The sequence below is a fragment of the Anopheles ziemanni genome, chromosome 2 (genome assembly GCF_943734765.1).
Source record: "Anopheles ziemanni chromosome 2, idAnoZiCoDA_A2_x.2, whole genome shotgun sequence".
Classification (NCBI taxonomy): Eukaryota; Metazoa; Arthropoda; class Insecta; order Diptera; family Culicidae; genus Anopheles; species Anopheles ziemanni.
In genome coordinates, this window is record NC_080705.1 from 27,665,321 (window position 1) to 27,679,701 (window position 14,381).

The 14,381-nt window shown below is 48.4% G+C and overlaps 2 protein-coding genes across 2 annotated transcripts in view; one reads left to right on the plus strand and one right to left on the minus strand.

Moving 5' to 3' along the window:
- LOC131294594 (angiotensin-converting enzyme) overlaps nt 1–13,256 on the minus strand; it is a 61,248-nt gene extending 47,992 nt beyond the window's left edge. The window contains exons 1-8 of the mRNA XM_058322643.1: nt 12,924–13,256; nt 12,189–12,851; nt 11,365–11,523; nt 11,180–11,287; nt 10,969–11,101; nt 10,321–10,908; nt 9,990–10,233; nt 9,748–9,846 (exon numbers count right to left, since the gene is read on the minus strand). Coding sequence (XP_058178626.1) covers nt 9,748–9,846; nt 9,990–10,233; nt 10,321–10,908; nt 10,969–11,101; nt 11,180–11,287; nt 11,365–11,523; nt 12,189–12,851; nt 12,924–13,256 — 2,327 coding nt within the window. The remainder of the gene's footprint in view (nt 1–9,747; nt 9,847–9,989; nt 10,234–10,320; nt 10,909–10,968; nt 11,102–11,179; nt 11,288–11,364; nt 11,524–12,188; nt 12,852–12,923) is intronic.
- LOC131294616 (uncharacterized) lies at nt 4,352–6,458 on the plus strand. The gene is made up of 2 exons (XM_058322665.1): nt 4,352–4,363; nt 5,382–6,458. Exons 1-2 carry the CDS (start codon nt 4,352–4,354, stop codon nt 6,456–6,458), a joined length of 1,089 nt encoding a protein of 362 aa, XP_058178648.1.
- Nucleotides 13,257–14,381: the final 1,125 nt, after the last annotated feature.

Genomic DNA, 14,381 nt, shown 5'->3' on the forward strand with positions numbered 1-14,381 from the left:
CATAATCAACTCGTTTGTTGAAATCTGTGTGTCAAACAGTTGGACCACGGTCCAGTTGCGAGACGGTAAGAAGCAGCCTCCGCTTCGAGGGTGGCTCGACATGGCAAAACATGGCAATCCGGTGCAGTTGCAATGCGATCACATAAGGGACCCCTCGGTATGGAATGCACCCGTAGCCGCGAGCGAAAAGACACAATGACAATTATGGTGATTTATTTGACACCTTCACCTGGTCAGCTGGGCGGGCTGGTTCGGCTTGCCGGGTCACTTGCCGGGCGCGCTGTCTGCATTTGAGCATGATTTTTGACATGAGCTCGCAGCATGACATCGCATCGATCCGCGACGGTGCACCTCGACGGAACATGAATGCATCATGCATGCTGCAGTAACACATCCTCCTCGCAGCCAGCGAGAGGGGTAGAGATCAGCCTCGGGCCGCGGGTGAGATAATCGAATCAATTAAACCACGATTCTGTCCTCGGGTAACCCCTGTCCGGACGGCGTGGTCGGCGAAGTGGAAAGCCGAAAATATGAATTTCATCCAACTGTAACTGGTATGGCGTTTTCTAATCTCTCGCGATCGTACTTCCTCCATCGGGAGCGCCATCGGCTCCGGTGAGTGGATTCAGCACGATCATCGTCCGTATTTTAAGGGCGCATAAAGGTTACGTGAAAACGTCTTTTATGCCCCGGGCCGGAGCCGTAACAAGCATAATCCGCCACCATCACCGGCACTTGCTGTACGAAATGTTGCGCTCGATAGACACAAACACTCACACACAGCAAACGGTCATCAATTGCGTTAATTCTATCAATTATCGCAAGTGCGATGTATGTTGCCCGCTTGCCAGCTAAATCGTTACTAAACTTCCGAAAGGATTTCGCGCAGGTCCGGTTCGTTGACACGATTGGGTTGGTAAATGGAAAAGAAGTGTGGTGCAGAAGAAAAAAACCAACAGCACAACAAAACAAATATTACCAAATGGCGAAACAAAAAAAATAGCCGGAGGAAACCGATTCGCTAAAGTTTGCCAATTTCGCCTTTTTTCGCCATCCTTCCCAGCCACGCGCCATCATACCTTCTCCCCGCACGAGCTGCTTCCTATTTACTAGCGAAATTTTTCCTTCTCTTTTTACACCATGTTTTTCCTCCTATGTGCCAACGGTGGGTTGCATACCCGCGGCCACCATCATCGACGCCCCGAAACCCGGCACCGAACCACGCGCCCATTTCTGTGTGGATCGGGTGCGTTTTGCTGGGCATCGATTTTTCCATCGCCCTTGCTGTACGGTTTTTTTTTTATTATTATTTCGGCATGGCTTTTCCTGCCGCTACTTTCGTCGTGGGTTTCGTTTTCCTGCCATACGGGCACATTTTCCATTAATTTATATATTTTAACAACGGCTACTATTTACTCTTACTTCGTTCTTCATTTTTCTGCCGTTCCGTTCACGTCTAATTGCCGATGGCTAGGAGTTTGGTAAGCGGGCGAGCAGTACGGGCCGCGCAAATCATCCCCATGCACACGAGGTGGACGGAGCCTATATGCGATCGAGCCGACTACGTGTCCGGACGGACGGCCGATCGAAAGCAAACGATTGCATTAAGCGACGGGGTTTGCGGCACCGAGTGCCGGATCGGATTTTCGAAGGCCGTTGGCTTTCCCGGCAATCAGGGTGGAGCCCAATCTTGCGAGGCCCGAAAAGCAATAGAATTTATAATCCAAAACGGACGCGGTGGTCCAAAGCGGTGGTGGAAAAAAAAGAAAACCCTTTGACGCAATTGGAAGACTAATTTAATCAGTGGCAATAGCAGACAACAGGAAGAAGCATGGAAAACATCGTAAAAAACCGTGTGTTTAATATCGGGCAGAGAGGCAGGAAAACACTTCCAATGTGAAGATGCATGCACTCGAAAGAAACTGATGATTATTTTCCTTCATTTTTCAGAAATTTTACGAAGGAATCCAAAGAGATAGATAGCTAAACATGATGAACAGAGTTTTGGAAAATAAATGAAACTAGTGAAAAGTTGAAGAACAAAATTAAATTCGAAAAATTTAGCTGATAATTATTATCCTTCAATTTTCATAAACTTTGCAAATGAAAGTAAAGAAGAAGATAGCTAAACATGATGAACCGAGTTGGGGGGAAATGAATGAATTAGATATTAGCCAAAAACGAAAGGTGAAGAACAAAACTAAAATCGAAAAATTCATCTGATGATAGTTTTCTTATAAGTTTCTGAAACTTTACGAAGGAATCCAAAGACGTAAATAGCTAAACATGGTGAACAGAGTTTAGGGTAATAAACGAATTGGAAAATAGCCAAAAACCAAACTAAATTTGAAAAATGTATCTGATGATAATTTTCTTACAATTTTCTGAAACTTTGCGAAAGAAATCAAAGAAGTAAATGGCTAAACATGATGAACAGAGTTGAGGGGAATGAATAAAATAGAAACTAGCCAAAAACGACAGTTGAAAAATAAAATAAAAAACGGAAATGATAACTGATGATAGTTTTCATCCAATATTCTGAAACTTTACGAAGGAATCCAAAGAGGAAGATACCTAAACATGATGAACAGAGTTTGGGAAAATTAACGAATTTAAAAATAGTCGACAACCAAACTAAATTCAATAAATTTAACTGAAGATAGTTTTCTTACAAATACATGATAAATAGAGTTGAGGTAAATAAATGACGAGAGTTGAAAAACAGTACGAAAATGTTGAATAATGATAGTTTTTGGACAACTTTAAAAACCAAAACTACATTTCAAAATTTTATAAAACCACGGTGATTATCATTCTAATATTTTATATGATTGGAATATTCCAAAAGCTACAAACAATTCCTTGTCATATTTAAACATGAACTTTATGATATGATTATGGCGAAAGTTGAACATACATATGTCTTCTATTACAACCATTTTTACATTCTTATATACTATACAAGTTTTATCCTCCACCAACATTTTACTATTATTACTTTTTTATATTAATAGAATAAAACTAAAGTTATCTGATTATGATCGAAAATCTATCTATCAAATCCTCTCGTTAACACCCTTTGGATGGCAAAGTAACCTAATTCTTTCATTACCCGCTATCAATGCCCGCTCTCTCGCACACACATAACTCAATCAAATTATGTCGATGCATCCAGAAAACGATGCAACAACGATTTTCCACCGCCCAACCCAACCGCGCACGGGGGTGTACGATCGCATGTCGGAAGCCCATTCACGCGCCGGTGGAGTGCGGAAAAATTACCACCCAGTCCCCCTTTTTAGCGTTACACCTGTAAAATGCAACCACAACACAACCGCAAACGCCGCCTTACGCGACGAACCAAACGCTGACGCTTCGGTGGGTCGGAAAACTCCGTATGCATAACGTTACCACGGTTATGGGGGGGGGTTACGATGACGGTCCGGTTGGCCATATGTGCCTTTTTGCTGTTGTATTTTTTGTGCTTTGTTATGGTGGCTCGTTTTCTTTTCTTCTCAATTTCTGACGTTTGCCACCCAACCGGGCTGTCCAACCGCTGGCCAACCGTTGGTCATCTGTTTCTCTCTTCTTTCTCGAAGGCTCCAAGGCTTTTCAGCCACCTCGCCCCTGCCCCCTCCCCCCCACGATTTCCTTGGAAGAGATCGTCCCCTTACTTCGCCAGTCGGTAGAATCGGACACCCTCCTTCCCACCACCCGCCCATTCCTGTACCATCGTCGAAAGGTTTCCTGACGAAAATGTGGGGTTTGTGTTTGTATGCGCACAAGCCCCCCTCCCGCCCCTTCCAAGTGGTCTTCCCTTGTGCCACGCGAGGCTGCATTTCTTTCGCCCAAACGACTCGTCCGTGAACCCCACGCTCTCGTTAGACAGGGATGGAGCGATGTGCAGCGGCCAAAGACGGCACCGAAGAAGGCTCTCCGAAACGGGGGAGAGCCGAGAAAATGGCTATTGGGTTGGAAAAGGCCCCGCTCGGGCTGTGGGGCGGAATGGGAGGTGACGTGAAAATGGCGCTATTCACTCTCTTTCTACCGGATTGGGGGTACGTATAATCCCTCCACACCCCGTGAGTCGCGCCTCCTTTCACTTCATCCTAACCATCCGACCAAAAACAAAAAAAAAACCCTCCAACTCGGCGGAAAGCCTCGGAGCGCGGAGGCTCGCTTTCGGAGAGGCAGCGAATCGTACCGAGATCGGCCGTGCCAGGTGTGGTGGTGCGGTGCCGGGGGAGGGCGGAGGAGAAAACCTGTCCGTATAAAAACCAGCGCCAGCGCCAAACTCACCATCAGTTGTCTACTTGCTTCTTTTACAGAACACATTTCATTCGGATTAAATATGAAATTGTTGGTAAGCAACCGTTTCTCATCAGATCAGTTTCTTAAGGGAGTGAAGCAAACGGCGAATAGATTAACTAACGTGCAGTTGACAGTTGATCTCTTGCGTGCTCAAGTGGTGAACAGTGAAGAACTTTCGAGTCGATTTTCCCGACATCCATCGAGGATCCATCCATCGGGAAATTGTGATCAGTGATTGAGCAGAGAGAGAGAGAGTGTGTCGATAGGCAGGATAGGATTCTACTTGGTTTTCCCAAGTGAAATATTCAAACTCAATGTGATCGATAGTTTTCCGGAAAGAGGCCTCAACACTTTCTCTCCATAATCAATACGAACCTCTTTTTTCGCGGATTGCGTGGTGGTTGGAGAAATTACTAAAAATTGTTCCAACTTTGTATAGGCCTGCCTAAAAACATTCTGCTCCGGTTAAGACCATTTCGGATCTTGCCCATTCTCGGCATCGAAACGAAATCCAGTTACCTCCAGCCGTTCGGTTACCTTTACTTTCACAACGTTTGCTGTTTTTCTCCCCTCACAAATCACACCAGAAGTGAAATTCTTTGCCGCGAAAGACGCAAGCGCTCGGTTTCTGTTTCCCTTTCATGCCTTCCGTGCGCGGTTTTCCGCCCCGGGGCTTTCGTTCCCATTTCGGGAAGCAAGGCGCATTCCTTTCTCCTCGGTTCGGTTTTGGATTCTGCTTTGTGGGTCCATCCCGCTTCCATACAAGAAAAATCGCACGCTACGCTGGGCGGGATTTTGTTGTTTTCGAATTTGAACCCTCCCCCTGGCCGTTAATTGCACCGCAAGGTCGTTGGGCTTCCGGTAGGTTGTAGCTTCGTGGCGTCGAGAAAGTACTGGAATCAATGAACTGTTCAAGCTTCGAAGCTGTATAGGAAGTTGGAAGCATCTCTTGCGGGTTTAGATTTCTCGACGGGGGCTATAAATAGCCGTTTGGCGGTTTGCTAAACATTTCCTCGCACTAATTAACATGCGCTCGTCTTCTCTCTCTTCCCCTTCTCCCCACCCACCAGGGCGTTGTCTGCCTACTAGCCCTGGTGCTTTTCGCATCGGCCGAAGATGAAAAGAAACCAGTGGCGGAGGCCAAAGTAGAGGACAGCAAGGCGGACGAGTCGCAGGCGCTCGACGAGAAGAAACAGGACAAGCGCGGACTGCACGGCTGGACCGGAAGCTTCGGCGGTGGCTACGAGGACCACCATGAGGTGCCCCACTTCGAGACCCACGAGGAGAAGACGCTGACCATCGTGAAGAAGGTCCCCGTCCCGTACCCAGTGGAGAAGCACATCCCGGTGGCGGTGGAGAAGCACGTCCCGGTTCCGGTCAAAGTTGGCGTGCCCAAGCCCTACCCGGTCTACAAGACGGTCCACTACCCGGTCAAGGAGATCGTGAAGGTGCCCGTGCACGTCCCGGCCCCGTACCCCGTCGAGAAGAAGGTCCCCGTCCCAGTCCATGTGCCGTACGATCGTCCCGTCCCGGTTAAGGTGTACGTCCCGGCTCCCTACCCAGTTGAGAAGAAGGTCCACGTCCCGGTGAAGGTCCATGTCCCCGCTCCGTACCCGGTGGAGAAGAAGGTCCCGTACCCGGTGAAGGTTGCCGTGCACGTTGAGAAGCCGTACCCGGTCGAGAAGATCGTCCACTACCCAGTCCATGTACCAGTCGATCGCCCCGTCCCGGTCCATGTTGACAAGCCAGTCCCAGTGCCGGTGGAGAAGCCAGTGCCGTATGAGGTCATCAAGAAGGTCCCGTACCCAGTCCATGTCCCGTACGATCGTCCCGTTCCGGTGCACGTCGAGAAGCCAGTGCCAGTGCCGGTGAAGGTCCCAGTCCCACAGCCCTACCCGGTCGAGAAGCACATCCCGGTCCCGGTCGAGAAGCACGTCCCGTACCCCGTGAAGGTTCCGGTTGAGCGCCCGGTTCCGGTCGAGATTGAGAAGCACGTGCCTTATGAGGTCGAGAAGCCAGTGCCGTACCCAGTCAAGGTCCCGGTCCATGTTCCGGTTCACCACGAGGAGGAGCACCACCACCACCACGAGGAGGTCCACCAGTCCGAGGGTCTGAGCGAACATCACGACTTTGGTTCTCATCACTAAGCGAAGAAGAGCCCCCATCATTTCATTATTTATATCGCAAAACTTGTGATCTTAGTTGCTAGAGCAGGCGCGCGGGGATGCCCCTCCCACGCCGCCTGTCCATCGTCCACCCATCCCCATAGCGAACACTACACACATTCCAGCCCCATTTCGTCATCGTCACTGTCCGCAGCGGCAACTCTGTTACAACTGACCAAACCTAGCTCAAGATTCACATCGCAACGCTCTGTAAAGTAATGTCGAAAAACTGATCAAAACAACGAACATCTACGAAACGGGAACGGCAGGAGAGGTAAATGAGGCTGCGCGTGAGGCTGCCCGCGACAGGAGATCGCACAACGGACCACGGGCTGATGGACGCGACCGCGCACCGAAGAAGATTGGCCAGTTTCAGCGGAATTCCCTTTCCTCCAAACGGGAAGGAATTACGGGAAACTCGGCAACAGACACGGTCCCACTCGGTGCGGTTCCGGTCCAGTCCAGCCCGGGTCGCAAGCCTCTGGCGACGTTGCGCTCGTCCTCCTCCATCGAGCAATCTCACCGCAGCCCCAAATTTAACGAAACCCAAAGTTCCAGCCGAAAGGCGAGCATCCCAACGCTTTAGTCCCTCCGAGGCGTACACCACCTCCTGAACTCCGAACACGCCCGGATCTAGATCAAAAGATGCGATCTCCCCCACACGTTCCTAAACACCACACCGGGGGGGGCGGGCGTGTCCGGTGCGCATCGCGGTGGTGCGCGCGCGAGGTAGAAAGCTGGGATTTTCCCGACCTTCGTCGGCCACCCGTCGGTTGCTCCCTGCAGCTAGGATTACGATATGGCGCAGGTGTTGCACCCGACTCACTCACGCGTGTCCGAGTCGTTAAAGAAATTGTTTTTTTGTTATGTAGATTTTTAAAAACGTGTACCAACGTGTAACAGTCAACACATACACACACCAGGCGAACAGGCAATACCAAATGTACCAGGCGATAATCGGAAACGACAAAAAGAACCGAAGATGAAAACGCATAAAACATTCGCGCAAAGTGCTGTAAATATCGAAACCGAACATTTCAAGATTTTTGTTTTACACATTTCAAACCGCTTACCCGCGTCAAGGAGAGAGAGAGAGAGAAAAAAAACATGAGAGAGAGGAAAAAGGTACTAGAGAAAGGAAACTTAAATTGAACGAACAGGCAAAGGAAAATGGCGGAAGAAAAACGCACCAAACACCACCCCCCGCGGGTCGCCAAGACCAAGGCCAGACCAGGCCAAACCGAAACTCGATCTGATGGTTTTTCTGAGCTTTTTTTTCGTTTTTTGCGCTCCTCTCCGTATGCATTGATTGTTGTTTATTTTTTGTTTTTTATGATACTTTTTTTTTGCTCTGTTTACGATGTAAAAAAGAATGGAAAAAAAGAAATAAAAAAAAATGTGATTGTAAAAAAAACACCATTAAGACGTTTTTGATAAACCTGTTTGCGAACAGAACTGCATCCATCCGAAGGATAAAATTTATTTTTCCCATTTCCATTTACATCTCTTTTTGGTTTACTTTCCACAAAACCATGCAATAAAATCTCCACATGTTTTCTAAATTGAAAAAAAAACATGAAAAACCATAAACCAACCAACAGCGTTGTGAAGAAATTACAACTCCAAACGGCCGCGGGTGGTTGCGCAAGGTCGAACACGCAGCTCTCGGCTGTTGCGTCGACGTCGCCGTCGTCGTCGTTGATGCGCGATATGAAGAAAATCACCCACCGACGCCAATTTATGTGCATTATGATTACGCCACCCGCTCGAAGGGGCGTCGAAGATGTTGGTCAATTTTCTTCGGGCAAATGCGTTCGCGGACGGTGCTTTAATGTGGATTCCGGAACGGTATCGGCTGTACTGGCGAAACTTCCAGCTTATCCGAAGTCCATGAAGTAACCGGCGCACTCATGACTTCCTGGGAGCTGGTGGATCGAAGCATCAAGAGAGCTTCAACTCGTCGTGTCGGTTTCAAATTTCCTCCCGACGGTGCGGCGTTTGTACGACTGTGGAAATTTTTGGGGCCACGAACCAAACCGCGTACGCACGGGTTCGCCCGGTTTGCGTGGCGATTTGCGCAAGATAATGAGCAATGTCAGTTGGAACCGATTGCGCGAATTCGAGCCGGTAGCGAGTTGGGGTTTTGTAACCACACATCACATCACATGAGCCCGCCGCCATCGCGGGTCAGTCTGGCCGTCTGAGTGTACGCTAGTCGTGCAAATCTGTGAAAGTGCAGTCGACAGCATACCCTCGGCACAGCGGGAGAGCCGACGGGGGAAGCGAGGGCAAACCCGATGCGCATCGTACACGGTAATAGTCCGGTCGGTTAAGTGCAAGGGAAATCCTTCGCCCAGGCACGTGCCGAGTCGATTTCCACCGTGAAAAGCTTTCGCAAGGGATATTGCGTCGAGGGATGTTGACAGGTCCGCGTCGGAGTCAGTCCAGGCGGCTGAGCAGATCCCTTTTGACGGTGGCATTCGTTTCCAGTGGCGTAGTGGCATTGACTGGACGCCAGCTAGACGCTCGATCGGTTTGGTAACGTATTAAGTCGAAGGTTAATCCACACAAACGATTTGTTTGTTTGTGCAATGGTCTGAAATCTGGCGTAAAGGTTTTGCAGCCGCTCGGATTACCATTTATTGAGGCTAATAAGATTTTACGATTCAAACCATAATGCTTTGAAAGTGTGACGTAAATGTGCATATTGGCTTAAAAAATGTTTCTCATACCAAAGAAATTCCAAATCAAGTGTATTTATATGGTTATATTGTGAATTTAGGGTAATGGTACCAATAATAGAGCATTTAGTCATGTAACTAACAACATGGTGTAGTAGAACACAATATTTTACATGTTGATACCAATTATGGTTTCCATTGTAACCTCTATTCTTCAGAATAGATGATATGGTTCCTATAGTTGAGGTTTTCGTTCTCATAGACCAGTGCATATTGCAGTAATTTATAGTCTTAAGGAAATCATGACATCCTTTATAAATTCTTAAGGAATCCAGCATCAGTCCAACCTGTTTGGAAAATAAGAATTTTGTAGCCTTTATATCACGGAGTAGGAAGGTTTAACTTTTGATCACTCCGTAGAGGATCAAAAACCATTATATTTTGTAGAACTAGGATTCTACTACAACCATTATTGGTATTAGCACCACCATGGAATCACTTACCCTATGCTAAATCTTATACTTTGAAGAGAGCAGATATGGCATTTGGAAAACAGGAAATATAGTGTTTTAAACACAGACAGTACTCACTTGATGTAGGGGATATTAGCGGCGACGTGATACTTTGCGCCAGGGTCAAAGTCAAGTTCGGACCTCAGCACGGGCGGTTTCACGCCACCGTACTCTTCCCTGCGAAATGGAACGAAGCAAAAACAGAAAGAAAAACGGAGCACTTATAGTCACGAGCTGATGACCGGAAAGACAGCCAGACCACTTCCACCACGTGCGACGCATTTATGGTCGTCGGGTACCGCTATGGCGTGCCCACCTACCTCAGCAGCCACCAGTGGCAGTTGTATTGCTCCTTGCGAATGCGCTTGCTGAAGACGTCGTACCGCCAGGCTTCAAGGGCGAGTGCGAACGGCAGAAAGACTACCTTCTCCATCGCCAGCGAAAACAGGAAATTGATATCGTGCGCCGTATCGTCGACGGACTTCTGGACGAGGCCGAGGTTTTGCAGGTGCTTGGGCGATGCGACCGAGAGCGAGATTGCGTCACCGATCGCCTCGTGGAAACCTACGCAGGAGGTTCGAAAACACGAAAAAGATATTATAGAAAGCGTTCGATCGAATCCCAGCTATCGCCCGGTTTAAGCGCTCCCACCTGGATTAGCACCGTCCCGGAACACCTTCGGATTGTTGCGGTAGTTCAGGAAGTACTGTATGTGCGCCAGCTCGTGGTGCACCGTGATGAAGTCCTTGTGCGTCACCTGCGTGCACATCTTCACGCGGTAGTCCTTGCCGGTGCAAAAGTCCCACGACGATGGCTGACACAGGATCGGACGATCCGGTGGTTGCGTAAGTATGGACGACGCCCAGAACTCCGGTGCCATCGCGGACATGTTCATCGACACGAAGAACTCCTCCGCGATCTGGAACATCACCAGAGGGTTGTACCCCTGCTTCTGCATCTCCGGGGTCACCTCGAGGAAACTGCGCCCCGGGTACGGTATCACAATGTCCAGTATGTTCTGCCAGCTCTGACCGTACATGTCACCCAGTATATGATCCGGCAGAGGAGCGTTCCGGTTGATCTTGTCCGGTCCGTAAAACTCGCGCAACTTGCGCCGTACGTACGCGTGAATCATCTCGTACAGGGGCAGTATCTCGCGCCACACTTGCTCCATTTCCTCGCGGAAGTTGGCCCGCGACTCGTACGGGAACGTCCAGTAGGCGGAAGCGTCGGTAAAGTCTGACGAACAACACCGATAAGTATGCTAATTAAAGGGGTATTTAGACGACGGATACTTACTGTTGACACGGGCTGCGTCGTTGGTTAGGTCGACCAACTGCTCGAACAGATCTCGCATGTTCCGGCCCGACTTCCGGCGCCACTCGAGCCAGGTGTACTGCAGCTCGTTCCAGTCACGACTTTTGGCCATAATCTGCAGATAGAAAATGACACGAGCGTGTGAATAAAATGTGTAGCCAAAGTTTATTAGTTCTGCATTCGTTCGCCTTACGTCTTTCAGGTGCGGCTGTAGACGCAGACCACACTCGAACGGCTGCTCGTACGCGCAGATGGAGGCCCCATTGAAGATGGCAAGCATGTCGTTGACGATTCTATTGTACTGTCAGTGCGTGGGAACAAAGTTTCGAGCGACTCGTTAATATCTCGATCTTCAGTATGCCATGATGGCCATCTTACCCTGTCGAGCTGATCCGGTGGCAGCGCACTCGGCCCAATTATAGACATAAGCCGCACCTGACGGTACAGTTTGTCGTCGAAAATCTTCGTCTGGTCTATGCGACGCATTTGATCCCACAGCAGGCGCTGAAAGTCGTTGTATCGTTGCTGGGCAGCGAGCTGTTGGTTAACGTGGAATGTTTTGACTCATTGTTTGATTGCATTTAAACATCTTAATTATTTAGGAGTTCCAACGACTGGTCGAAACTTTTATTTGCCACGCGGTTACAAGAAAAATATTAATTTACATCTCAATTCATTAAAGGCAGTATAAAAAGTATCTTTTATTTCTCATGAAGGTGTCTTAAAGGTCAGTTCCAAGGGCTACCGTTCAACCGATTTACGTGGTATCATTTCAAAGTTTGTGGGTACCGTTCGTTTCGTTCCAAGTCTATTTGTTTTTTCTTCGTCATTTCAGTCCCATGCACCAAAGCTGCTAAACAATGCTAATACCCGCATCTCGCGATCTCTCAGCCTCTCCGAGTCATGCATTAAACAAAACCCGAAGAACGCATGCGCCACGATGACTAACTCCGGCGCTGCCATACGTACGCCCTCACCAGAAGCCGCTAATGATCGGTGTATGTCAATGTCAACCTCCAACCAAGTCCCAGGCACACTATCTTCTGTCTTTCTCACTCGTAAAGATCATTTTCCCACAACTAATTTTCCTTCCAAACGGTACTGCACAACTACAGCAAATGGGCATCGACTATGAGTTTTGACCACAAGATTTATGAACGGCGTTCAGGTACCGTTTTTTGGAACTACGCCAACTCACTTACCGCCTCAACCTGCGTCGCATCGTTGATGTTCGTCTCGAAGTTCCACTGGGCAGCGACGTTCAGCGAACACTCCAGCGAGCTTTTCCGATCGATATCAGCCAAAAACGTTCGCAACTTTTCCGTTTCCGCCCGAAAGCGGCGCTCGTTTTCGGCCCGTATCCGTTCCTCTTCCTGGCTTCGATACGGGTCCCGGTAGCTCGGGTCCCGGTACGGGTTGGGGTCATCGCCCGGAAAGCGCTGATTCGGATCACGGAACCCCGGGTCACGATAGTTTGGATCCCTGAAGCCCGGCTCGCGGTAGTTGGGATCCCGATTGTTTGGATCGCGGAATCCCGGCTCGCGATAGTTGGGATCCGGATTGCGACCACCGAACGTTGGGTCGTTCGGATTGTACGGCCGGGCGTTGGGATTGTATCGGTTGCGCTCGTCGTCACGGTTCGGCGTGTACGGAGTGCGATCGCGATAGAGCAGAGGGTTGTCCACATCCGAGACGTACCCGTTAGGGTTCCGATTGCCGCCCTCACGGTAGAGCGATGGGTTGTCCACGTCGGACACATACGGATTGGGACTCCGGTCGCCAGGGTAGCGTCCGTTCGGAGTCCGGGAGCCCGGATCGAACCCTCGATCGCCGTTGTACCGATTGCGATCGTTGTAGGAATACGGCTGCGGGAGTACAAATGAAATCAATTGAACCCATCATTGATGGAAACTATCTCGAAGTAGACTGTCACTCACCGAATCGGGTCGATCTCGACGATCGTAATCACTGTTCTGTGCCCGACCCTCGAGCTGGGGATAGTTTGGTTTTTCGTCCTGCTCATCATCATCATCATCCTCGTACGGTGGACCAAAGCGTTCGCTTCGGTTTCGATCGAACGGACTAACGCCATCAGCACTGTTGATGCCAAGTGGAACCCGCGTCGGCGATGTACCATCGTTGGGAAACGCCCCGGGACGACCTCCCGGTGGCGCCAACGGTGGCAAGTTTAGCTGAGGATCCGCTTCACAATGAACCGACTGTACGAGCAGCAACCCAAATATGGTGCACTTTATCACTAGCACGAACATTGTACAGAAAACCGTACGAGTAAAAAGTTGACAAATGACACCAGTTTCACTTTTCCCTTATGTTCGATGACGCAATGGAGGTTTTTCAGGTGGATTATGTTAATCAGATGAGGGGTTTTCACTTTCACCCAAATTTAATATATTCAAATTTTTATGAGTTGTACCTCAGTGCATTGAACATTTAACCATTGCCACACGGTAGGCAAAACTACGGTTTGAGTTTTAAAAAAGTAATTCACACGAGTAAACATACACAAAAACTCTTATTTTTCACCACAGGTTTAAGTTTTCAACATGTAATTACTCCAAAAGCAACACAAAGTCTATAATAATTCACCTTAGCATTTTTTTTTCAAACTTTCAACATTTGTTGTATTTTTCACTACGGTTTATCACTTAAAAACAATCGTATCGAGAGATTCGTTGATAATAAATAAAAAAAATGTTTCACATGGTCTTTTTTTAATTATTCACTTTCACTTTTCTTCCAAGTTTAATCAAATTCTTTCACACATAGTTTGTATAATTGATTGAAGCTTGTACACTTCTCAGCTTAACAAATTATTCTACTTGAAATCCTCCCTTATAATACGTTAATAGCCAATTGGCAATCCTTGAGGACAATTTTGCTTCACTTTTCTTAGTCCCCTTCACTTGCACTTCCGCTCTAGGGAGAAGTTCTTACGAAATTGTCCATCCGCGACGAGCAACCGAACGAAACTGAAAGCTCCCGGGTGTGCAATCCTATCGCTTCCGTACCCGCACGGGACTTCCACCGATCAGTTGGAAGCACTTCCAGCAACCCCCTGTTAGTCAATTGTAGTGTTTGTGTGTAGGGAAATTTCCGTTTCCACCGGCCCTCCGGCGGGACAACCGTACTTCTAATAGTATTCAAATTAAGTGTCAAAGTGAAAAAGCATTACCCCGGCTAGCCCACGGTCACTGCGGGGGGTTTTCTCGCTTGCACTTGGAAAACAATTACACCCCACGAACCAGCACACATCCAGCTGATAGACCGCTGATACGACGACGGGAGAGATGGCAGCTCAAAGGCATCGTTCTTGGCGGTTTTTTTTTTTATCTTAGTTTCGGGAAGGGGAATTGTTTGGCTGTTGTTGTGCTCAA